This window comes from Pleurodeles waltl, chromosome 2_2 (genome assembly GCF_031143425.1).
Source record: "Pleurodeles waltl isolate 20211129_DDA chromosome 2_2, aPleWal1.hap1.20221129, whole genome shotgun sequence".
Classification (NCBI taxonomy): domain Eukaryota; kingdom Metazoa; phylum Chordata; class Amphibia; order Caudata; family Salamandridae; genus Pleurodeles; species Pleurodeles waltl.
In genome coordinates, this window is record NC_090439.1 from 876297088 (window position 1) to 876322587 (window position 25500).

The 25500-nt window shown below is 43.3% G+C and overlaps 1 protein-coding gene across 2 annotated transcripts in view; it reads right to left on the bottom strand.

The window, feature by feature from the left end:
* The window catches only part of RGS22 (regulator of G protein signaling 22), a 742354-nt gene that overhangs the window by 416510 nt on the left and 300344 nt on the right, over positions 1 to 25500 (bottom strand). For both annotated transcript variants that reach the window (XM_069220550.1, XM_069220549.1), the window contains exon 12: positions 23849 to 23957. In XM_069220550.1, the coding sequence (XP_069076651.1) occupies positions 23849 to 23957 (109 nt within the window). The remainder of the gene's footprint in view (positions 1 to 23848; positions 23958 to 25500) is intronic.

Sequence of the window (25500 nt, forward strand, 5' to 3'; positions counted from 1 at the left end):
GGCAGTCAAAATCGATCGATGAAGTGATACAAAATACTGCAGTGATGAGATTGAGACAAAACAGAAAAGGTTGAAAGAAAAAGTGATGGTGATGCAGATTAGAGCAGCTCAGACAGGTTTGCAAGGTTTCCAACAACAGTTGCCGCAGCAGCAACAGCAGGGAAATGCTATGTTTCAGCCACAAATGAGAGGCAGAGGCCAAGGAGGTTTTGTGAATAATGGTCCTGATTTAAATACTGTTGTGATTCCTAATGGCATACAGGCAATGAAGAAAGTGATGCCATGTCACATGTGCGGAATCGTCGGACATTGGAAACGGGAGTGCCCAATGTTGGTGCAGAAAGGTGTAGGTCAGCTAAACAATGATGTCAATACATTTCAGAATATGAGAGGACCAAAATTGAGAGGTCCAAACCCAAATTTTCAAAATAATGTAAATCAGAAGCAAGGTCTACAACCTATACAACAACAGCAGGTGCAAATGCCCCGTGTACAAATGGTACGATCACAGGCAATGCAACAGCAGTTAATCAGCAAATGCAAGTACCCTTAGCACCAATGAATCAGCAACAAATAATGCTTCCTCAACAGGTTACAGGTCAAGGAATGAATCAAAGTAACACAGTACACCAATTCCTGTTACACAGTGAGAATGGAATAAACAATGAATGGGAGAGTGAAAATTCAGATGAAGAGGGAAATTGTATGCTTACAGCATCTTTGGAGGTTGATCAAAAGGGACATATGTGGAAGGAAGAGTTATGGGTCACAGCGTTTAATTTTTGGTTGACACAGGAGCTACACGCTCTACAGTTAGAAGTATCGAAGTACCAAATTTGCCACTTTCAGGGAGAACAGTTCAAGTAGTGGGAGTAGCAAATCAGTATCTGACAAACCCAATTACAAATCCAGTGCAAGTCAAAATTGGTAACTTTCAAGGGTTACATAAATTTGTGGTGTGTGACTCAAGTCCAATATCTTTATTAGGAAGAGATTTATTATGCAAACTAGGATGCTCGATTATGTGCTCACATAATGGAATTAAAATTCAGACAAACAGTGATGAGGAAGAAGAAGACAGTTTAGAAGAAGAAGAAGAAATGGAAACTGTTGATGAAGAGTATCCCCTGATTACTCTTTATCCTATGCTCACTGAAGCAGATATTCCAGCTGATTTACAAGTAATTGTTGAGAAGGAAGTGTGGGATATGACAGGGAAAGAAGTAGGATTGATCAAAGGAGCAGAACCAGTAAAAGTGACTGTAAAACCTAATGTAAATTTTCCTCAGACTCCACAATACCATATGCCACAAGATACTCTTATGAAAGTCGCCCAACTCATTGACGAATTTGTGAAACAGGGAGTACTGAAAGAAGTACTAAGTAGTCCATGTAATTCACCAATCATGGGACTAATAAAACCAAGTGGAAAAGTCCAAATTGTTCAAGATTTGAGAAAAATAAATGACATAATAGTCAAATGTTGTCCCGTAGTACCAAATCCAGCTGTAATAATGTTTCAAATTCCTTGTGATGCAGAGTGGTCCACAGTCGTCGATTTGTCACAAGCATTCTTTTCTGTGCCTCTTCATGAGGACAGTCAATTTCTCTTTTGCTTCAAATTCCTGGACAGAGTCTAAAGTTGGTGTTGAATTCCTCAAGGGTTTTCGGAGTCACCATCAATTTTCAATTAGATTCTAAAGAAAAATCTGGAATCATTGGAACTACCTTTTGAATCAACCTTAGTACAGTATATTGACGATTTACTGACTGCATCCAAAACAGAAAATGACTGTACAGTAGACACTATTGCCCTACTGAATCATTTGGGAAGGAATGGACACAAAGTGTCTCCTTCGAAATTGCAATACTGCCAAAAGAAAGTGAAATATTTGGGTCACCAAATAGAAAAAGGGTCGAGAAAAATCATGAAGGAAAGAATAACGACTGTACTTCAAATGAGTCCACCCAAAACAAGAAAAGAGGTGAGAAGGTTTTTGGGAATGGTGGGCTATTGTCACCAATGGATTCCCAATTTCTCAACTCTAGCCAAACCTTTACTGAAACTGACCCAGAAAGGTGTGCAGGATGAAATAATGTTGAAAAGAGATGAAATGGATGCCTTTATTGAATTAAAGGAATGCATGTGCAGAGCTCCAGCTTTAGGTATGCCTGACTACACAAAGCCTTTCACATAGTTTTGTCATGAACGTGATGCATGTTCCTTGTCTGTCTTGACTCAAGCCCATGGCGGCGTAAACAGACCAGTAGCATATTTTTCAGCTACTTTGGATCCAGTAGCAGCAGCCTTACCAGGATGCTTGCGTGCTGTAGCAGCAGTTGGTATGAGCCTGAATCAAAGTGAAGGAATAGTGATGGGACATCCTTTAACAGTTATGGTCCCTCACTCAGTCGAAATACGTTTGACACGTTCCCGAACACAGCACATGACTGGTGCTAGGCTTACAAGGTACGAGACAATAATTTTGGGATCACCTAATATGCAGTTAAAAAGATGCACTGCATTAAATCCAGCAACTTTGTTTCCCAGTGAAAATGTTGAAATTGAAAATGCAGAAGACATAGAACACGACTGTCTTCAAGTGACTGAATTTTGTACCAAACCAAGACCTGATATCAAAGATACTCGATTGGAAGAAAATTATCAGATTATTTTTGTTGATGGTTCATGTTTAAGAGATGCAGTAGGAATATTGAAAGCAGGATATGCTGTATGTACAATAACTGGTGTTCTAGAAGCATCTTGGCTTCAAGGAATTTACTCTGCACAAGTAGCGGAACTAGTAGCCCTTACTAGAGCTTGCCAACTTTCCGCATTAATGAAAGTCACCATTTACACTGACAATCAGTACGGATTTGGAATAGTGCATGACTTTGGACAATTGTGGTCACAAAGAGGCTTTATGACCTCTTCTGGATCACCAGTGAAAAATGGTGAAAGAATCAAAGAGTTGTTACATGCTATCCAGTTACCAGGAGAAGTAGCAGTGATTAAATGCAGTGCACACTTGAAATCACAAGACTTCGTTTCTTTGGGAAATGGATATGCAGATCAAGTCGCAAGGTTTTGCGCATTGAACTGCATATTGCTCAGAGACGAATGGAATTTGATAAGTGAGCCAGAACTTGAACTAAATTAAGCCTTTGTTCTAAAAGTTGGAGACACACTAGAAGAATTGAAATTCCTACAAAATAATGTTAGTAGAGATGAAAAACTCTCATTGAATAAATTACAATGCGTAAAAAAAACAGATGATTTGTGGGTTTCAAGTGAAGGGAGATTAGTTTTGCCAGACAGTCTTTTGACGGAAATAGCTAGGCTATATCACGGACAAGCACACATTGGAAGAGATGCCATGATTAGATTATTCAAAATTGATTGTTTTAATCCCAAATTTCACCATGTTGCTGAAGCAGTTTGCCATCGTTGCATCATCTGCCAACAAATGAACGCAGGGAAGGGAACAGTGGTAAATTTGAGCCACATTGGAAGAGCAGGTGGGACGTTTAGCAGGATGCAACTGGATTTCATTGAGATGCCTATGCATGTAGGCTTGAAATATGTGTTGGTGATTGTGTGTATTTTTAGTCACTGGATTGAAGAATACCCTACACGCAGAAATGACAGTCTCACAGATGCAAAACTACTCTTAAGAGAACTAATACCACGTTTCGGATTTCCGATCTCTTTAGAATCAGATAGGGGAAGTCCCTTCAATAACAAAGTAATCAAATTACTATGTGCAGCATTGAACATTGAACAAAAATTGCATTGTTGCTACCGCCCTGAAGCATCAGGACTAGTGGAGCAAATGAATGGCATGCTGAAGTCAAGAATGGCGAAAATATGCGCATCCACAAACTTGAAATGGCCTGACGCGTTGCCTTTGGTGTTAATGTCAATGAGAAACACACCTGATAGAAAAACTGGACTATCACCACATGAAATTCTCATGGGCAGAGCCATGAGACTTCCAGCAGTTCCTGTGAATGCCCTTGTAAATATTACAGATGATATGGTATTGGTCTACTGCAAAGGTCTGGCTGATGTGGTCCGCTCTTTTTCTCACCAGGTGGAGGCAACCACCTTGCCACAGATCCAAGGTCCAGGACAAGCCCTGAAAGCAGGTGACTGGGTTGTGATAAAGAAGCATGTGAGGAAGTCATGCTTGGAACCCTGTTGGAAAGGACCTTTTCAAGTGATTCTGACAACTACCACCGCTGTGAAATGTGCGGGAGTTCCCAACTGGATTGACGCCAGTCACACGAAAAAAGGTGACGTGTCCCACAGAAAAGGAAATTGAAGCATTGAAATTATCAACAACTAACAGGAAAGTACCAGGCACTGAGACAGAACGAAGAGAGCCTGAAAGCGACCAAGAAGAAATTGAGACAGAAGAAATATTCACTGAAGGAGACACAGTCACTCCTTTTGAGGACAACAGAGAAGAAGCCTCAGGAGGTGACAAAGATCCTATCTCAGGTGAAGAAGCAGGAGAGCCTAGTAAAAGGAGGGCTTTCCCAGAAGCAGACGATACAGGAGAACAAGGAGAAAACTGACTGACCTCCCAGGTGAAGGAGACGAGACGGAGCAAAGTCAAATTGTTCCAACTCTTCCGGAACCGGTTGCAGGTCCGTCAAGTGAAAACAATGCGAAACGAAAACAAAGCATATCACCAGTGAAATCAAAGACTAGAGAAACATTAAATGAAAACAAATGGCCAGAATTGAAAGAGAAAAGAAAATAAGTGTCTATCATAACCACATTGAATGAAGAAAAAGACACAGCCAAAGAACAAGACATAAGGGAAGGGGAATCGAAAGGAAATGCAAAATTGAAAAGTAAAAGAATAGCGAAAAGAAGATATTCTGGTCCAGAATGGGCATACACAGCCATTAACGATTGGTCAGACGAATTTCTATCTCTTAGTCTTGAAAATGAAGAAGCAGAACGACACTTTGGTACTTGAAAAGTGAATTTCATGAACATTACCGAATAAGACATTGATAACCTGATTGACTTTGAAACCGGTTTTGAGACAAAGCTGCTAAACCGATAAGAGACTAAGCTGCTAAAGAAAACCGTGTGAACTTTGACCTCGTTGATCCTTTATATATATCTGCAAATTTGATTTGATAAACTATCTTCAACTTCCTTATTCTCTATAGATCATGATGGACAACACTACACAAGGATATAAGATGAAATATTGTAAATACATGTGTATAGGTCTAATAATTGCATGTGTACTAATAATTATGGCAATAATTCTTGGAATGCATGGAGGGAATGAAAGAGACACGAATGATGCTTCTACTTTAAAAATACTACTGAATTAACTCCTTTGAAGAAACACGAACAAGACGAAAAATATTTACATGACTATACTAACAACAAGAAAGAACTCTCATCTAATGTTTTCTAACGCTTGCTGAGTATGTTGAGACAATGGACACGAAAGATTGTTATATATGTACACAAATCCCTACATCAGTAATAGAAGGGGTGACATATCATAGCATGCCCCTTACGTATGGAATAACATGTAGTTTGTTACTAACCAGATTTTATGGCCAGGAGTATATTCAATACTTCTATTCCAATCAGGATGTTGTATTTTCATATGTCCCCATAATTGAGTACTTGAGTAAATAGCAAGAGATTATTATATAAAATTAGTTAGAGGTTTCTTTGAACCATTATCACCTTTTTCCACAGTTCACGCTCATAGAGACAACCTTACATGCTTACTTTCACCCGTAGAGAAAAGCTTTTTAGATCACACTGAAGATAGAAGGAAAATGATAAAGGAAAAATTAGAAAAAGAATTACATAAAAGGACATCTGTAGATAACTATGCTTTTGCCGCAATAAAGACACAAGGGAAACTAGCTTTAGATGCATTACATATAGGGAAACTTTGTATATATAGACCTAAATCATATTATGACACAATCTTTGTAGGAACAAGTGAATGTAAACATGTGTTTTTATTCCAGAGTAAATGGACGTTCATGTTAAATGGACTAGATCCAGATACTCCAGGGGTATAGTATATTTGTGGACTTAATGCCTATTATCGTCTTCCAAAAGGATGGTATGGGAGATGTTATTTGGGAATAGAATTTCCAAAGATTTATGAACTAGATGACTTAAAGAAATTTCCAAAGCTGTCTGAATTACATCGTATTCAGAAAAGGGAGACAGCTTCTGGTGTGGTAGGAGACATATTTGGAGCAATAATTCCTTCAGTAGGAGTTATATTGAACTCAATCAAAATACGAAAGTTGTCTACTATTGTGGATAACATGCTGACAAATTTCTCAGGAGCAATGAACTTGCTGCAGAAAGAGCTATGACTCTTCAAAACCGGCTTGCTTTAGACATTCTTTTAGCAAAGAATGGCGGCGTTTGCAAAATGCTTAGTACACGTCACTGTTGCTCATATATACCAGACAACAGTAAACAAATTAGAAATATGCTTACAAATTTAACTAACGATAGTACAGATTTGAAAGAATTGAAAGAACCAGGAGTATTGGAAAAAGTTGGAAAAGGATTTGCTTCCGTGGGAAATTGGCTCAGCAACATTTGGAACGGAATATTACTGAAAATAGTCAAAGGGATATTAATAATACTAATTTGCTTAATAGGTATTTGGGGAATATGGAAAGCTATTAAAATATTGAAATTTAAGAAACAAGAGACGAACTGAAAAGAAAGAACAAAAAGAAATGGTAAAATTATACAGGGAAAAATCAAAGGGAGAAAAACGGAAAAGGAAAATGATTGAAATGCAAAAATATTAAAATAGAATTTTAAATGAAATAACATTTGTGAAGGAAGATTTTAATGTGATGACATAATTAGTCATCAGAAGAGGGATTGATGAAGCAGAAAAAGAAAGACTAACAAACATTTATATATCATGCAACAAAATCGTATAAGACAATGTGATTTTAGCAAAGAAAAATAATGTATGTAGAAAAATGTGCCCACAAAGTATAAACAAAGTATAAACAAGCTTAATTAATCATGAAAACCGACAAATGTACTAATATGTCATAATTGAAGCTATATTCTATGATTTTCTCGTTAAAACTGTTATATGCTTAGCTTAAATTTAGCAGAGGCTTTGGCCTAGTTGTCTGGTCTCAATTTTAACTGCGTAGTTTTCACTTGTAGCCACTGCAGCTACTTTTTCTTTTACTAAACAAGCACCGCTCAGTACTGAGGGCCCGTCATCTAAGGGAGGGAGCCTACGATACTCGTTTGTAGACACGAGGATCACACTATGGCCTCGATGAGGGGGGTCACTTTTCATTCTAATGGAGGGGGTAACAGTAGTTACTGGCCAAATCAGAAATGCAAAATCTTAGCTCTTAAACCTAAGAAACGGACACTAGGAATTAGATGAGGACAGTTTTTAACAAAGCTAGTGTAGACTTTGAGGAACAGACAAGAACTTAGGAACCAATGAGAGCTTTTATGCTAAAGTCTAATGTGAGGATGTGGCTTGTACGTTCAACTCTTTCAAAGAATACTAGGATCAGGTGAACAGGCAGCCCTTGGGTGAGGAGGCTGCTGCAATATGGGAACACTCATTCACAACGAAAGAGACAAGCAACATTATTAAAGGACTTTCTGGGGGTAAAACCAAGGAGTCTGACTCAATTCCATCTGAATTTTATAAAATGTATCTTGTAGTACTAGCCCTGCCCTTTCTGAACTTAACTAACTTATTTCTAGACAACATAAGGGCTCCCCTCTTTTGGAAGGAGATTCATATGGTAAATATTCTCAAAATTAAAGATCCTATAAGATACAGCTCTTATCCAATTTCTCTGATTAATTCAAGCGCTAAAATACATTCTAAAATATTGGGTAATCATATAGCCAAGATTATCCATTCAACTATATCCGCCATTTACCACATATGCATCCCTGGTAGAAACACCCAACTCATGTGGATATGGCTGCAACCTTTTCAGATACAGCAGCGGAGTTAATTCCACTGGATGCTAAAAAAGCATTCAAAAGGGTCTTCTGTCACTTCCTCTGGTTCCCAATGACTAGAATGGATTTTGGGTCTAATTGTATCAACCAAATAAAAGTTGTGTACAAAGAACCACTAATTACGTTTTGTTCCAAGCAATTTAGCATAAACTGTAGGACTTGGCAAGGGTGTACCCTACCACCCTTGTTTGTTGCACTATATCCAGAGCCTTTTCCTTTTCAACTAGAAAAAACTAAAATTTGGCAGTTGTTAATGGATAAGAAAGACAAATTGGCCCATACACAGACAATATTGCTAGCTTCACTGCTGATTCATCTATGGCCAGGCGAGCAATAAAAGCAATCTAGATCTTTTGGTTTACTCTCAGTATATCTAATGAATTCAAATAAGATGCAAATATTGAATACTAGGAATCTATACAAAACGGGTAACAGGTATGTGCAATCAGCTGTATATCTGTGGTAAAATTATTCTCATGTGTTGAAAAAAATGGTCAAAATCATTTAAGACAAATTTAAAATGAATATGTTTTTACAAATATATTGCATACAACTAGAATTTCTCAATATACCTGCATGTAAGAAGTACACACTTTTACAGGACATCTTTTTAGCCTGAGTTTTTAGGAACTATGGAATGCTACTCTGCTGTAAGTCTCCTAGTTATTGCCTAGAACGATTATTTACCAATTAACCTTTTTGTTCCGTTAGAAATCTTCTGGAAAAGTACAATATCTCAAAAGCTGATTTTATGAAAATGAAAGATTAGGGATAAATTGTTAAAAATTAGAGCACAGGTTTAATCTTGGACTCCATTCCTCTACTTGAAATTATGACTGGGTCACGCCAAACTGGAATGATTAGAACACTTTATAAAATATTCTTTGATAAAACTGAAGACACCTTGCTACATACAGCAAATCAATGAAGTATAACTCTGGATGAATCAATATTGTTGTCTGATTTGGAAGACAGTATATGTCGAGGATAGAATTTATTAAATACAGCAATCCTTAAATTACAACATTCTAAAACCATATATTATTTAAATTACACCCCAGTTTTTTGAATGACAAAATGTTAGTGATGGTCCATTACAGAGTGGCTTAATGCCACCCTATTTTCTTTCAAAGCACACCAGTTTTCAGGATGGTGTTTCTCTTCGCCAGAGGCATTATAAATGCTCCAAATAGTCAACCCATGGCACTTTCCCTCCCACCCTTGAGATCAATTAAGGTCACCAACTGAGATCCGCCACACAGTTTGAACCCTATCTCTCTGCTGCTGTTCCCAGCCAAGGTCATCGAAAAGGCCATCAACGCTCAGCTCTGTAAGCACATGGAGGACAACAACGTCCTGGACACCTCCCCATCAGGCTTCAGGAGCAATCACAGCACAGAGGCCGCCCTCCTTGCCGCCACAGACGACATCCGCTCGCTCCTCAACCATACAGCAGCCCGAATCCTACTGGACCTATTGGTCACCTTGAACACGGTCTCACACCTCACCCTCAGCTCCAGGCTCGACGCAGCCAGCATCCCTAGAAAGGCCCTACAATGGTTATGCTAATTTCTGCCTGCAGAACACAGAGAGTCAGACTCCTTACCTGTCAGAACCTACGGAGATCAGCTGCCGAGTTCCATGGGGCTCGTCCCTGAGCCGCACACTCTTCAGCATCTACATGGCCCCGTTCGCATCCAACATCAGGAACCACGGGCTGAACATCATCTCCTATGCTGATGATACCCAGCTGATCATCTCACTGACTGAAAGCCCCACTACTGCCAAGAAGAATTTCCAGAATGGATCAAAGCCGTTGCCGTCTGGATGAAGGAAAGCTACCTCAAACTCAACTCCGACAAGACTGAGATCCTCATCCTGCGAACATCCACACGAGACTGGGTTGACTTCTGGTGGCCATGGACGCTCAGCACCTCCTCTATCCCAGCAAACTACACAAGCAACCTCAGCTTTATCATGGACTCATCACTCATCATGACCCGCCAAGTCAACTCAGTTGCATCCTCCTGCTTTCAAACACCCCGACTTCTCCGGAAAATGTACAAATAGATCCCAAAGGGCTACCACAAAACCGTAACCCATGCCCTAGTTACCAGTAGACTCGACTATGGCAACATTTTGTACGCTGGTTGGTACCACCTAGAAGAACCTGAAGAAATGATAGCACATCCAAAATGCCCCTGTCAGACTCATCCTGGACATCCCCCACCACGAACATATCTCCAACCACCTAAGAGACCTCCACTGTCTTCCTATCGAGAAAATAATTAACTTCAAGCTCCTCGTCCACGCTTACAAGGCCCTCCATGCCCTAAGACCTGCCTACCTGAACCACTGCATCATCTTCCACCAGACCTCTTCGCTCAACAAGCACTAGACACTGTACCACCCATACGGAAGGCCTCTGCTGGTGAAAGATCCTTCGCCTGCCTTGAGGCAAAGAGCTGGAACATCCTGCCCCTGCACCTCAGACAGTCACCGGCTGACTCAATTCAGGAAGGACCATAAAACCTGGCTCTTCAACTGAAGCTCAGAGGACAAACCCCACTAGCTCCATGAGACCCTTACGGGTGAGTAGTTGCGATTTATAAATCCTGGTTTGATTTGATTTGAACACCTCTGCTCCAAATGTATCAGCCACCAATTAGAGCTAGATAACTGGTGTATACAGATGCAATACGATCTGAGTACAAATTGATGGCATTTGGAGACAATGTCATTGCCCCATCCTTGATAAGAAGCCACTAGTCATCTGTTTTTGGTGGAATGCTTTTATTAGTTGTATAGAGATCATCATTATACATTGGGAGTTAAAGGGTCAGGAAATGGCCAGTATCTGGATCCTCATTTAAGAATGGCTGAATTTGGTTAGGAAAAGAAATGCTTTGATACATGTTGCCCTTATCCCATGCCTTAATAATATTATCTGTTGATTTAAGTTTTGTAAATACCTACTTTTTCAATAAATTCTTCATGTATAAATAATTATTTATGAGTGTCATTATCTTTTTTATCCTGCTGTAAAATAAAGAATTAAAAGATCTGTGTAAAAACAATGTATCCATTTTGTTGCATCTCAGAGTCTCGCCTGTTATTCTCCAGTAACTTCCACCTCCTCCGGAATTACTCGTTACTCCTGGTATTGGTAACTCTGGGGGGTCAGATTTAAGGAGCAGCCTACTGCTGCACTTAGAGTGAGGCCCTGGAATCTTTGCATAGACCAGTAAGCGGAGCCAATATCTGTGAAACCAGGGCCTGTACAGATTAATGCAAATTAAATCATTACTATAAGAGGTACACATAGTGTTGTAGAGAAATATGGAATCCTTTGAATGATTTACTCTTCATTGTGACCCACTGTAACCATTCCGAATAGTTCTATTTTGGAGAAAATTCTGAACAGGAGAGACAAGTCAAGGAAAAGCTGAAGTGACTGCAAACTATACAAATATATCATGACTGTAGGCAATAAGCACAACCTACTTTTCTCAAGGCTATTGTGCAGGTAGTAAAAGCTTATAGCTTCCTCCCACCTGGTCAGAGACAGTGCATTTTTTTCTTAACTTGCTCCAGGACAGTATGAATCAGAAAGATTATGAAGTTACAACTTGAAAATGCTATTAGCAATGGCCTATCAGGCTATGGGATAGCCATCCTGAGGATGGTATAGAATACATCAGTGAAAACCATCAGAAAACTATCCCCTCATCATAATATAACTCAACCTTAAGAAGCTGCCTAGTTGACATGGCCTGCAAGGGTCACTTGGTACAGGGTGCCATACTGTGACTCTACAGTGATCAACGCCAGGCAACATGGATAATCAGGCTCCTCAAGATTGGGGATAATGCAAACTGTCAGGCTAAGGTCGACATGCCATATGAGAATGACACATGACAAAACACTGCTGAAAACATATGAATGATAGGATTCTGACACACATATGTAGCGCCTTGAGAAAGTTCTTTGGAACAAAACACGTTGGTTGGCTGGTTTTATTCATGAAAATTTGGAAAAAGAAAGAATTTGAAAACCAGACTTTCATATGTGGCAAACCATTTATTACTTTGCAAATCTGGACCTCACCGTAAGGATATTGATTCTGGGATGAACATTTAAAGTAAATGTAAATGATTTGGATAAAAGTCAGAGTTCTTTTCCCAACTGTGTAGAGATTTTTTGGTACTCAATACCTATACAGAGCATTCCAAAGGTAAAGTCCAGGCAGCTTTTCAGTTCAGCATGGCCATTAACTAGGTATGTCTCAAATGAAGACGGTGGGCCCATGCAGTGTGTGTCCCTAGGAGTGCATGCCACAATGCTCAGGAACATTTTAATGTATTTCGTTAGGTGTTGTGTATCACATACACGTCAAAAGTATTTATACTCATAAGTTATAACATATAAAAACACAGTGGTAATTAAATCTTAAAATACATCTTCCATGGCATATAACAATGTAATCGTACCACATTTAAAAAAGCATTTCCAAATATGTTACTGCAGGAACAAAAATAAGGAACAAGGAACTCTCTGATGAACCCAACCACCCCACCTGCAACCCCAAGCTGTCAATTCTAACCTCCGTCTCTAAGAGCTACCTTGTGTCCAAGTGGGAAATTCACATGTACATGAATCTATGAAGATACACTACTTCAGAGGAGCTTGTGCTGTAATTGAGTCTGTGAAAGTCGGGAGCATGCAGTGTAGAAATACCTTAGTCATCAGAGGGACATGAGGTCAACAATACTTCGGTGTATCCTGTAGGAAAATGGCTCCCCGTTGCAGTTACCCCCCACTTTTTGCCTGATATTGATGCTGACTTGACTGAGAAATGCGCTTGGACCCTGATAACCAGGCCTCAGCACCAGTGTTCTTTCACTTAAAAATGTACCAGTGTTCCACAATTGGCACATCCCTGGCACACAGATAAGTCCCTTGTAAAAGGTACCAGTGGTACCAAGGGCCCTGTGACCAAGAAAGGTCCCTAAGGGCTGCAGCACATGTTGTGCCACCCTAAGGGACCCCTCACCTAACACATGCACACTGTCATTGTACATTGTGTGTGTTGGTGGGGAGAAAAAGGCAAAGTTGACATGGCATCCACCTCAGGATGCCATGCACACAAAATGCTGCCTGTGGCATAGCTAAGTCACCCCTCTAGCAGACCTTACAGCCCTAAGGCAGGGTGCACTATACCACAGGTGAGGCCATAGCTGCATGAGCAATATGCCCCTACAGTGTCTAAGTCTATTCTTAGACATTGTAAGTACAGTGTGGCCATATTAAGTGTATGGTCTGGGAGTTTGTCAAAACGAACTCCAAGGCTTCATAATGGCTACACTAAATACTGGGAAGTTTGGTATCAAACGTCTCGGAATAATAAACCCACACTGATGCCAGTGTTGGATTTATTACAAAATGCACACAGGGGGCATCTTAGAAGATGCCCCCTGTATTTTACCCAATCCTTCAGTGCAGGACTGACTGGTCTGTGCCAGCCTGCCACTGAGACGAGTTTCTCCCCCCTGGGGTGAGAGCCTTTGTGCTCTCTGAGGACAGAGACAAAGCCTGCACTGGGTGGAGGTGCTTCTCACCTCCCCCTGCAGGAACTGTAACACCTGGCGGTGAGCCTCAAAGGCTCATGCCTTTTGTTACAGCACCCCAGGGTATCCCAGCTAGTGGAGAGGCCCACCCCTCTGGCCACGGCCCCCACTTTTGGCGGCAAGGCAGGAGAGGATAATGAGTAAAACAAGGAGGAGTCACCCACCAGTCAGGACAGCCCCTAAGGTGCCCTGAGCTGAGATGACCCCTGCCTTTAGAAATCCTCCATCTCGCTTTTGGAGGATTCCCACAATAGGATTAGGGATGTACCACCCTCCCCTCAGGGAGGAGGCACAAAGAGGGTGTAGCCACCCTCCAGGACAGTAGCCATTGGCTACTGCCCTCCTGACCTAAATACTCCCCTAAATTCAGTATTTAGGGGCGACCCAGAACCCAGGAAATCAGATTCCTGTAACCTACAACATGAAGAAGGACTGCTGACCTGAAAGCCCTGCAGAGACAATGGAGACGACAACTGACTTGGCCCCAACCCTACCGGCCTGTCTCCAGACTCAAAGAACCTGCACAGCGACGCCTCCGACAGGGACCAGCGATCTCTGAGGACTCAGAGGACTGCCCTGAACCTGAAGGACCAAGAAACTCCAGAGAACAGCGGCACTGTTCAAAAACAGCAACAACTTTGCAACTTTTTAGCAACTTCTAAAGAACTCACTCTTCCCGCCGGAAGCGTGAGACTTCACCCTCTGCACCCGACACCCCCGGCTCGAGCTCCAGAAAACTAACACCGCAGAGAGGACTCCCAGGCGACTGCAACTATGTGAGTAACCTGAGACGACCCCCTGCACCCCCACACCGACGCATGCAGAGAAGATCCAGAGGCTCCGCCTGACCACGACTGCCTGGAACAAAGAACCCAACGCCTAGACCAAGCACTGCACCCGCAGCTCCCAGGACCAGAAGGAACCAAACTCCAGTACAGTAGTGACCATCAGGCAACCCTCTGCCTAGCCCAATCGGTGGCTGGCCTGAGAAGCCCCACTGTGCCCTGCCTGCACCGCTAGAGTGACCCCGTGTCCCTCCATTGATTCCTATTGAAAACCCAACACCTGCTAAACACACTGCACCCTGCCACCCCTGTGCCGCTGAGGGTGTGTTTTGTGTGCCTACTTGTGTCCCCCTCCAGTGCTCTACAAAACCCCCTTGGTCTGCCGTCCGAAGATGCAGTTACTTACCTGTTGGCAGACTGGAACCAGAGCACCCCTGTTCTCCATAGGCGCCTATGTATTTTGGACCCTCCTTTGACCTCTGCACCTGACCGGCCCTGTGTTGCTGGTGCAGTGACTTTGGGGTTGCCTTGAACCCCCCAATGGTGGGCTGCCTATGCCCAGGAACTTGAACTTGTAAGTGCCTTCCTTACCTGAAAAACTAACCAATACTTACCTCCCCCAGGAACTGTTGATTTTTGCAGTGTCCACTTTTAAAATAGCTTATTGCCATTTTTAACTAAAACTGTGTATGTTACTGCTCTAATTCAAAGTTCCTTATTTACCTGTGTGGAGTACCTCACATTTTATATATTTACTTAAAATCTTGAATCTCGTGGTTCTAAAATAAATTAAGAAAATATATTTTTCTATATAAAAAATATTGGCCTGGAGTTGAGTCTTTGAGTGTGTGTTCCTCATTTATTGCCTGGGTGTGTACAACAAATGCTTAACACTACCCTCTGATAAGCCTACTGCTCGACCACACTATTACAAAATAGAGCATTAGAATTATCTAATTTTGCCACTATCGTACCTCTAAGGGGAACCTATCTCTTACGTTGAGATAGTATATACAGAGCCAACTTCCTACATATTCCCAACACAGCGACAGGGCAAATCTAGAATAGTGTTCTCTTAAAAAAAGGGTGAGGGTGTTTGGGAGGTGTCTGCAATGCATTCCCTTCTTGGAATTTAAAGGTTTTCAGCATATCATCCCAGATCATGGCAATAGGGAGTTTATGCACACCACAATATTCCACTATGGGCAAAGCACAGCTCTCTGTTGTACTCCAGTGTATCACCTCCTCTTGCCAATGAGACACTGGGGGCACCTTAGAGGACTTCCAGCATCTTGTTATTTGCCGCTTTGCCAAAATAAGCACCTAATCGACAAAACTTGCTACAACCTTAAAACTTTTACATTTGGGATAGAAGCCCAACAGGCAGTGTTTGACACTACCCCACTGGGTAGCTCCCCTCAATGTGGATAGAGTGGTTTATATGTCTGACCAGTAAGATGATAACAAGGGGCGTGTCCATGGGACATGTAGTAGGTCTGCAACCTCTGCGTGGTATCAGGGACAGCTGGGTGAGACAGCAGGGAATACTGAGTGACGTTTTCGTGGTGTGAGGTATGCTGTGTGTGGAATCGAAAATTGTATAAATTTGAAGCATGAATCGTGAGAGGTCCTGCTCAGTTATTCCAGAGTAAAGTGCCACTCCTTATCATGCAGAGCTCAGACCAGATCCTCCTCCCACTTAATCCACAGGAGTTCCAGGTGTGTATTTATGTGTGTACGTAAATCCTGATATATTCATTTAACCAGGACTCTATCATGGCCCATAATATATACTGTGTGTATATCAGTGTGTGTGAGGTGAACTCAGAGCCCTAAGAGGCACAATGTTTGAGAACATATCTACAAATATTGACATGCATCAAAAAAGGGAATCCTGTAAACCATGGAGCTTTGTAAACTTGATATGCCATTAGTGTGCTATCTGTTAAAAGATCACCCACCGTTTTGATCCCTGCAATTTCCCAGGGCAACAGCCAAGTGAGTGTGAGCGTGCCCGAGAGGTAGGCAACCCCCTCAAGGGAATGTCTGGAGTGTAGTTAGAGGGCAGATTGGTGGAACGTAAGGCACATTTCCAGAAGGAGAGTGCAATACAGAGCAGTAGCAGCAGTTAAGGGTCAGTGTCACCCCGGTAGAAGCAGTCTATGAAGTTTGCCTGATTTAAGCATGCATTGTGTTCAGCCAATTTCGCCCAAGTGATGGACCACCAATCAGTAGGACAAACATTGAAGCTGTCCAGCCAAGCATTAGGTTTTAATGTCAGGGGTGCCCATCCCTCCCGCTCCCGGTGGTAGTTGCTTTTAGATAGCCCAACCCTATGCATTCCGGTGTCCCACGTCACCTCAATTAGTTAGGTGCTAGGAGGTTTGAAAATTGTAGCAGACACAATGAGAGGTAAATTAATAAAGTAGTACAACAGGCAGGGCAGTATCACCATCTTGGCCAGTGTTATCTAGCCCACCACTGACATAGGTAGTGTAACCCAGAATTTGATTTGAGTTGTCAACGATGTGATAACCCTTGTGAGATTACTCTCCAATATGTCCCTGATGTTTCTGTGTATCTGGATGCCCAGGTACCCAAAAGTGTGGTGGGTCAATAGTATGACATTTGTATTAAAGGGAAAAGTGGCACGCTCAGTGCTATTCGTGAATGAAAACACATGGGATTTGCCAAAATGTACCTGAAGGCCAGACAGGTCATTTAACTGCTGGAGCAAATTAGAAATAAGTGTCAGATCCTTTTCAAGGTTGCAGATTTATAAAATCATCTCATCTGTATACATGGAGATGGTATGAACCGTAGGACCCTGAAGGATCCCCCAGTCGAAAGCTGTCTGCCTGATGTGTTGCTCTAAGGGTTCCATCGCCCTGTCTTTTCTCTTGCGAGGCTGATTAGTGTACAGCAGTCAGACCCACCTTATGTACGTAGGAGGAATATTAAACTTTGCCAGAGCAGAACATATTTATTCCCATCCCAGCATATCGAATGCCTGCTGTAGGTCTAAGGAGAGGTAGCCTGCTGCTGTGTATGGCTTGCACGCCACATCCATGACCTGGCAGAGACGATGTTTATTTAAGGAAGTGTTTGACCGTGGGACAAATCCACATTAATCAGCTTGAAACCAGCTGAGGGAGCAAATGGAGTAACCGTTCTGCCAACACTTTACTCAGTGTTTTGTATTCTGTGTTTAGAAGGGGTAAAAGCCTATAAGAGGACAGGCTTTAGTAGGAAAGTAACCAAGGCCTGTCTCATGGAGGGTGGCATAGAGCCGTTCCACTATCAGTCGGGGAGTGAATGCAGCGTAAAATTCAATAGGTATCCCATCTGTACTGGGCATCCTATTACGGCAAGCCTGTCAAAAGCATGACGCAGTTTGCTCGGTGTTAATGGAAACCCCAATCCCTTCCTATCCGCATTAAACACCCGAGGTAGTTGCCAGTCATTAAGAAAGGAAGTATTAACAGCTGGGCCATGGAGGGGGTGAGCGGCACATTAATCGGTATAGTAGTCACGGAAGGCTTTATTAACATCTAACTGAGTGGTGCAATGGTTATGCGTGAGTGCACCAACAAAATAGGTGTAGGAGGCGGTGCTGGTCTAATCATGCGCGCCAGTAGTGCACTAGTCTTGTCTCCATCAACATGTATTTTCTGCGCGTAGGCAGCATAGACGATAACCTGTAGGCGATCAAGGAGTTCCGCATATTTAATTCTGGATTCCCGTAAGCTCTCCACATGGGTATTGTCCATCACCATCTCTTATTCAAGTAACCTCAACTTGTTCTCTGTGCAACAAAGGTCACTTAGGATAGTCCTACAAGCACCTACCATGGCATTAATAGACACACCCCTTACCACCACTTTGAATGCTTTGCACACTATCAGTGGGGATGATGCTGTATTAATGTTCTCTGCACAATATTTGTCAATCGGGGTAGCCAAAGTATCTTTGAATACATCGTCCAATAAGTGTGGCTGCGAGCGCCAGGTCAGTCAGGATGGGGGTGGGGGCCTGACATCACTCCATGCCGAGTTGCAGAGGGTTGTTGTCTGACACTGTCTTACCCAAGTAAGCCGCATTTGTGATTTTTGGTTGTAGAGAGGCAGGGAAGAGGATCCAGTCTAATTGGGTGTGTAATTTATGGGGGAAGTAAAATGAGTATTCATGCTTCCCTTCATTTCGGGCATGCCAGGCGTCAGTCAAGGGCCAGCCCGCCACCCAACCCCTCACACCCCTGGCCTGCTTAACTGACCTCATGCTCGCCAGTGGAGGGTGGGAAGGGTAAGGGTCAATATCCTTAACTGCAGTAAAGTCACCACTAATTAGCCACAGGCACTGTGACCAGTCAGCTAATACAGTGAATAAGTGAGTCAGAAATATATCCTGTTCTGTTCTAGGGGCATAAACACTTCCTAGTAGTATCAGTCTTCTACCCAATGTGCCCCTGACAAAGACATATTGACCATTCTGATCTATTTGGTGTCGGAAGCTTCAAATGGTACTCCTTCATACAACCAGATGCCCCTGCCCCCGTGTGAAGGCTAAGCATGATGTAGAACATAGTTACCCACTCCAATTTGTGCGTAGTTTAATAGCTTAAGTGGCAGAAAGGTGTGTCTTCGGTAAAACTAATTCGCTTTGCGGCGGTTAAGCTGGTTGAGAGTTCTATGCCTTCTTTGAATTGCCCCATGCCCCTGACATTCCAAGTTAGTACATTATTATAACTCTGATTAACATCCGACATTTGGACAAATAAAATATGCTATACCAACATGACCCACTTATTATATATGATATTTGATATGAGTCAGTGATAGAGGTTGTCAGAAAATTAAACATTTCCTAAATACTAGGTCCAGCGGAGAACAATCAGTCAACCAAAACTGTAGAACCATGTTAACAGACTATTATCAGGTTCAACTGATATCAGGGTTGGCCAACACGGATGTCAATACAACAGTGAGGTAAAAGGAACAGAGACAATTAAACCCCCCACCCCGTTTTCATGAATCTGGAAACCTTGCTGTAAGGCGTACTGTCGGTCAATAAGTATACAGGTCTTGAGTATTCTCTGACACAGAAATGAATTTGAGACAAGCACAAAAGACCCACCCTAGAACAGACACCCTAGTTGAAGGGGGATCCCATACACATGGGCGATAATTGGACAACATTTTACATAGGGGTACTTCGGGTGAGCAAAGCATATGAATATGCAGTGTACCAAAAGAAGGGGCACATTGGAGACCACGAGCCCCATAATCAGACCTCTACCGCCCTTTCTACTCACTGTACCATGCGTCATTTAAACCATTATGGGCACCTTGAGGAAGGCGCTGATTGTGATAATAGTTCAGCCAGAGGGAGCCACATGTGCGGGTAGCATTAAGGCACACCAATAGGATGATGATGGGACTAGAGTGCTTGTGTCCTCAGAGGATGTCATCCGAAGTTTGTGGTATTACCTAGGGGAACAAAGCCACACTAGCGTTAGAGTCGACTCCAAGGAATTGTCTGCCAAGGAGCTTGAGTGGAGCAGCAATTTCTGCGTTCTGATGGATGACAGTGTTGCAATTGTGGCCTGTGTGCCCTCTAGAGCCTGCTGTGGGGATGGCATTGCTTCAGATGACACTTACTGAGCAACCCCACGTCAACACCGTTGGTCAGGTCGCCAAGGCCCCTGTGATGGTGGTTCAAACGATGCAGTCGTTGAGCATGTGGAAAGTGTCAAAGAAGAGGGTATGCTGGTTATGGATAGCTTATAACCTGGCTGGGAACATAAGTGCATAGGTTAAGTCCTCCGACCGCAACTGCTTTTTGGCAGCTTGGAAAGTCAAGCATTGCTGCTGGAACACCAGTATATAGTCTGGAAAGTGGGAAACAATTGTATTACCCACAATTATGGGTGTGTTTTCCACTATGGGTCGGTTGGTGCTCTTAGAGGTGGACTTTGTGCGGGATCTCAGTGGGCCCATTCTATGGTGAACAGTGCTGACTGCACCCTTGCGGCCACTTTGGTTTTCAGCCAGTGCTCCACAAACAGCGTGGCATTAGAACCCTCTATATTCTCAGGCATTCCAATGGTGTGTACAATGTTGCAGGGTGCTCGTCCCTCAGCATCCTCCACCCTGTCATGTAATATGGTGATTTGCTTCCAGAGACTGTCAATAGTGGTGGAATGCTCCGCTTGTTGGGGAGTCAGTGAGGAGAGAGTTATTATGGCAGTTGTAACTCTATCCAACAGTCTGTGATGGGCATTGCTAAGCAGGCCTACGTCTGCAGTAAGTGTGCCAATTTGTTGCTCAATGGCCATCCTGGAGTCACAGATCTCTTGCAGGATAACATCCAACTTGTCAGTGGATTTTTTTATTGATGGAATACAGTCTTCAGTAGTTAGAGTTGAGGAGCTGTCAGAGTGACGGGGCTGGGTAGTGGCGAGGCCTGGCATTGGTGCCGTTCTGGTGGGTTTAGTGCGGCCCCTCCTGGGAAGTAGCCACGTGGGAGGGAGGCACAACATCTTTGCTATAAAACAGGGGCTGCCACAAACAGGGGCGGGCAATACCACTGTTTCAGAAGTGTAAATACAGCGCAGCCCAGAGGTGGCACCAATTGCTGTTCGTGGCTAGGAGCTCGGTACCCCCACTAGGCCCACTCGGTCCTGGCTGGGTAGGACACAACAAATAATATAAGCCCAAGTCTCAGGGCTGTGTCTAATTAGGGCAGGCATAGCCACAGCAGACCGTCACCAGCAGAAGCACCTTGGAAATAGGAACGGGATCAACAACTATGAGGTTCCGCCAGGGTGCCATGTGGCTCCACGGGCAGCCGCAGCAATGCTCCAGCAGCTGTGGTTAGTAGCTCAGGGGCCTCCTCTTGGATGTTGCGGCCTGTCCACAGATATCTTTGATTTCATCACACAAGCCGTTCGGCACAATCTCCTGCAGCTCCACTCATCCGAGCTCATTTGTGCTGTGGTCACCCCTGTGAAACACAGCTACATGGGGGAGTGTGGTGGGCTAATGCTGGAGAACCCCTTACTACTTCCGTCCCCTCCTGAGGTCTGGGAAGAATAAATGACTCTAGGTTTGTATACAATATGGCACTTTTCTTTATTTCTACTTGTTGGTTACCCTCCTTAAGTTATTCTGTTGATCGTTTCCAAAATATACTCCTTTTGGATCTCTGGTATTCTTCTTCTAGTCTTTTTTCCATTCTCTTTACCTGTTATTTTCTATTCTTTCTTCTGCAGTGATCGGTCTCCTTTCTTTTTTTAATGTTCTCTGATATGGTTTTCCTTTAGCTACAGCTCAGGGTCCCCTGGTCATCGCTCCGGAGCATGAGGAGAGAACAGAGGATATAGGAACCGGAGGTAGGTCTTGGGGTATCGTTCTACGTTCATACGTATTAGGGTTGGGGTAAGTTAGGATGAGTGAATAATTGTGGACTCCCTGTGATAAATTTTTATACCCTTTGTGTTTTCCCAGTGAATTTGTGTAAGTGATTACAAAGAAACAAACAAATCAATAGTATGTATACTTCAGCGTGCGTTGTTTGAATTGCGAGTAGCTGGTTATAAGTAGTCCCTTTACTTCTCGCTAAGGTTTATGCTTTATTTTCTCACAGCCTCTCTTTTTCCTATTTTCTCTCCCTCTGCCCTCCCTATTTGTGCCTTCTGTAACAATGGAGTGGCCGAGCTCCGTATACAGGCACATACCTGCTCTAGCCACGTCCCTCAGGGGACGTGGCAGGTTACCGGGTTCCACATCTGGAGTCTGCTGCCGCCGTCAGTCTTCACTTCTGTCGGTGTGTGTTCTCTTCCGCTCGCCCGACCGTGTCCTCTCCGTCCTCCTTCACTCCGCTGCGCTTCATCTTCTTGTTTTTTATCGGCGTCATCCCGTATGAACGCGATACTCTCTAAAGTGCCTCGGGGCACTTCTCCATCGGCCCCAATTGCTTGTGAGCCTCAAGGGTGCCGGTAACACTGTTACAGGGAGAAGGAAGCGTGAGGAGGGCCTAAACTTTAACTCCTGGCCACTCACGCACTTCCAGCATGGTTGGTTTCAGACCGCACTCCTAATAGGGCAAGTCCCCACAGGCAAGTTCTTAAGGGCTCCTCCACACTGTGTTCACCTCTCCCCCCCAGTCTGACCTGTGACCCCCCCCCCCCCCCCCGGCTACTCCTATGCCACCTGCACAAACAATCTCAGTTTGCAGTTGTCCTCAGATGCATTCTTTCTGGCAGGTGTGAGTTGCCAGTGGCTGCCACTGTCATAAACAAGCCCAGTGGCGGAGAGGGAGTTAATTGAGGGAGGGAGGGAATTGTCGTGTTTTGGCACCTTTCCTGTGCTGGCCACCAGCCCTACCCACACAAGCAAGGTACCATTTTTACCGGGAGTCCTAGGAGAATGGTAAGTGGTAGGAAATTAGCTGCTTCCTGCAGATTCCAGAACATTCCATCACAGAAGCTTGCGGAAAATGTGTTTTTAGTCAAAGTTTGAGGTTTGCAATGACTTCTGGGTAGAAAAACCTGGTGGAAGCCACACAAGTCACCCAACACTGGATTCCTAGGTGTCTAGTTTTCCAAAATGTACTGGTGTGCTAGGTTTTTCTAGGTGCCTGCTGAGCTAGGCCCCAAAGTCCACAGCTAGGCACGCTGCAAAAAAAAAAAAAAAACTGTTTTCTGGGGAAAAATGTGATGTGTCCATGTTGCGTTTTGGCGCTTTTCCTGTCACAGCCACAAGCCCTACCCACACAAGAGAGGTACTGTTTATATATCAGGAGACTTGGGGAATGGTGAGTGGTAGAGAATTGGGACCTTTCCATCACAGAAATGTGAGGAAAATGTGTTTTTTTAGTCAAAGTTTGAGGTTTGCAATGGTTTCAGAGTAGGAAAACCTTGTGGGAGCTAGACAAGTCACTCCATTCTGGATTCTTTCAAGTGTCTAGTTTTCACAAAGGTACAGGTTTGCACTTTTTTTACAGGGCACTTTTTTCATATTTTTCCCCAAAAAATCAAACTTTAGCTATATTTTTCGTGCCTATTCTCTCAGTCCCCTCAAATTGAATCGACATACCATGGTTACCTTCAGAATACCTAGGATGTTGGAAACAAGAACGCAAATTTGGCATCCCAAATAGGCAAAAACAAGGCTTAGCGCTGGGAGGGAAAAGACCTAGTAGCAAAAGGGTTTATAAAACTTTACACATGGCACAGAAGAAGGCCTTTTAAGTATACTCATTTATTTCTTTGGATAGATGTCTCTTATAAATTACATTGGGAATATCATGTATGGCCTGCCCCAGTGGTGGTTTTTAACTGTAGAACAAGCTGTACCTCATCCAAGGACACACTTAAGCATCGTCGTGGTTCTACTTACCAAAAACAGGTCTGGTCTGGTGTCCTGCACCTCTGGCTTCAGCTCCACATTCTGAGATTCATCACTCACACCAATTATCGGTGACGTGTGGCTGGATGGGTGCCTCGACCTGTAGGAAAAACACATTTCACAACTGTGTCAATCCTACTGCAGTGCTCTGTACAACTTTGTACCAGGGCCCAGTACACATCAACGGTTCAACGTTCACAGATAGTTACAGAAGCCATGCCCTGGAGAATTTTTTTTTTTTGCCATAATTCGAAAGAACAAACTATCATGGTTGCCTAAAAACACAAGACTATGACGAAAAGGAGTAAGTGATAAATATCTGGTTTCAATTACTGGGGGTAAAGCTAACAATTCTGGCTGGTATCGTCCCGTGAAGTAACAGTGAATACAAGCTATCCTCTGTCCTGCAGAATGGGTACTAATGCACAGACCTAAAAATATTGAGTCCAGTTCCACATGTTTTCCCCCTTTCGGAGTGGGGGGGCAAAGGTGGGGGGGACCCCAAATGTGCAACCATTTACCACCTGCTTGGAGCAAGTGCTAAATATTGTGTGGGCTTCTTTTCTGTGCCTTGGGTGAGTAGGCAGAAGGGCATTCTTCTTGTCTCTTCAGAAGGGGGAAGCTTCTTCTGCTCACCCCAAGCTAAAATATGTGTGCAGGCTGAGACTGAATGCCGAGACAACCCACAGCCCTTGCAGCACCATAGGGAAGTCTTGGCCCAGTATTACTGGGTAGAGAGTTTGCAGACCTGACAACTTCATTCCCAGATGCCCCGTGAACGACATGAAGTAGCATCTCCCAGGAGACAGAGCTCTAGGGAACTCGTAAAGGAGCCCTCATTTTCTGTTCTCATAGGTGGCCCTAACCCACCTCTATGGTCGTATGAGGACACTATTACCTGCAGTGTATGTGGTCCATGACTGACCTGTGACTTTAAGCCCTTGCGTCTGCTATCAGTGTTATAAGTAAAACACTGAGGAGGGAATTCTCCATCTCATCCTCTCTCACTCTCCATTTCACTCTCTCCTATTACCAGCTCTACAATACTAGTGGGCTTTGTAAGCAACAGACCCAGAAGAATCCTTTCTCTAATGAACATATATTTCTTAAATTACTAAAAGACTCCACTACTACTTTGTTTCTCTTCTTTGCCTCTTAACGATATCACAATGGTCCTCTATATTAGAAAGTCACCTTGGTTGCCTACTAATTACTTTTTGTGTGACTCCTTTTTCTCCACACTTGAGTATAAGAAGGTCACCCCCTGACACCAAACCCAGTGTCATTCATATGCTGGTGCCACTGACAGCAACAGTGCAGAAGGGTAAGTATCTTTAATGGTCCCTTTGTTTCCTTGTATTGCTTTGTGGGGGTGGTGGGATATTGCTGTGTGGAATACTTCTTAATGGCCTGAGGAATAGTTTGGAATCAATGGGTCTCTTTGTTGGCACAATCCAGAGGTGATCCAAAGACCTGAGCGTTTGGAATAGAGTATGTGTCTTCCAGTATGTGGAAACAGCCTGAAGCAGGTCTCTATGTATACAAAAATGCCACCTCCAATTCACATCTGTGTCTCACTGCTGGTGTCAGTAAGTCTGTATGGGGACGGGACAGATTACGGAAGATCTGATAAATTAAAGGGG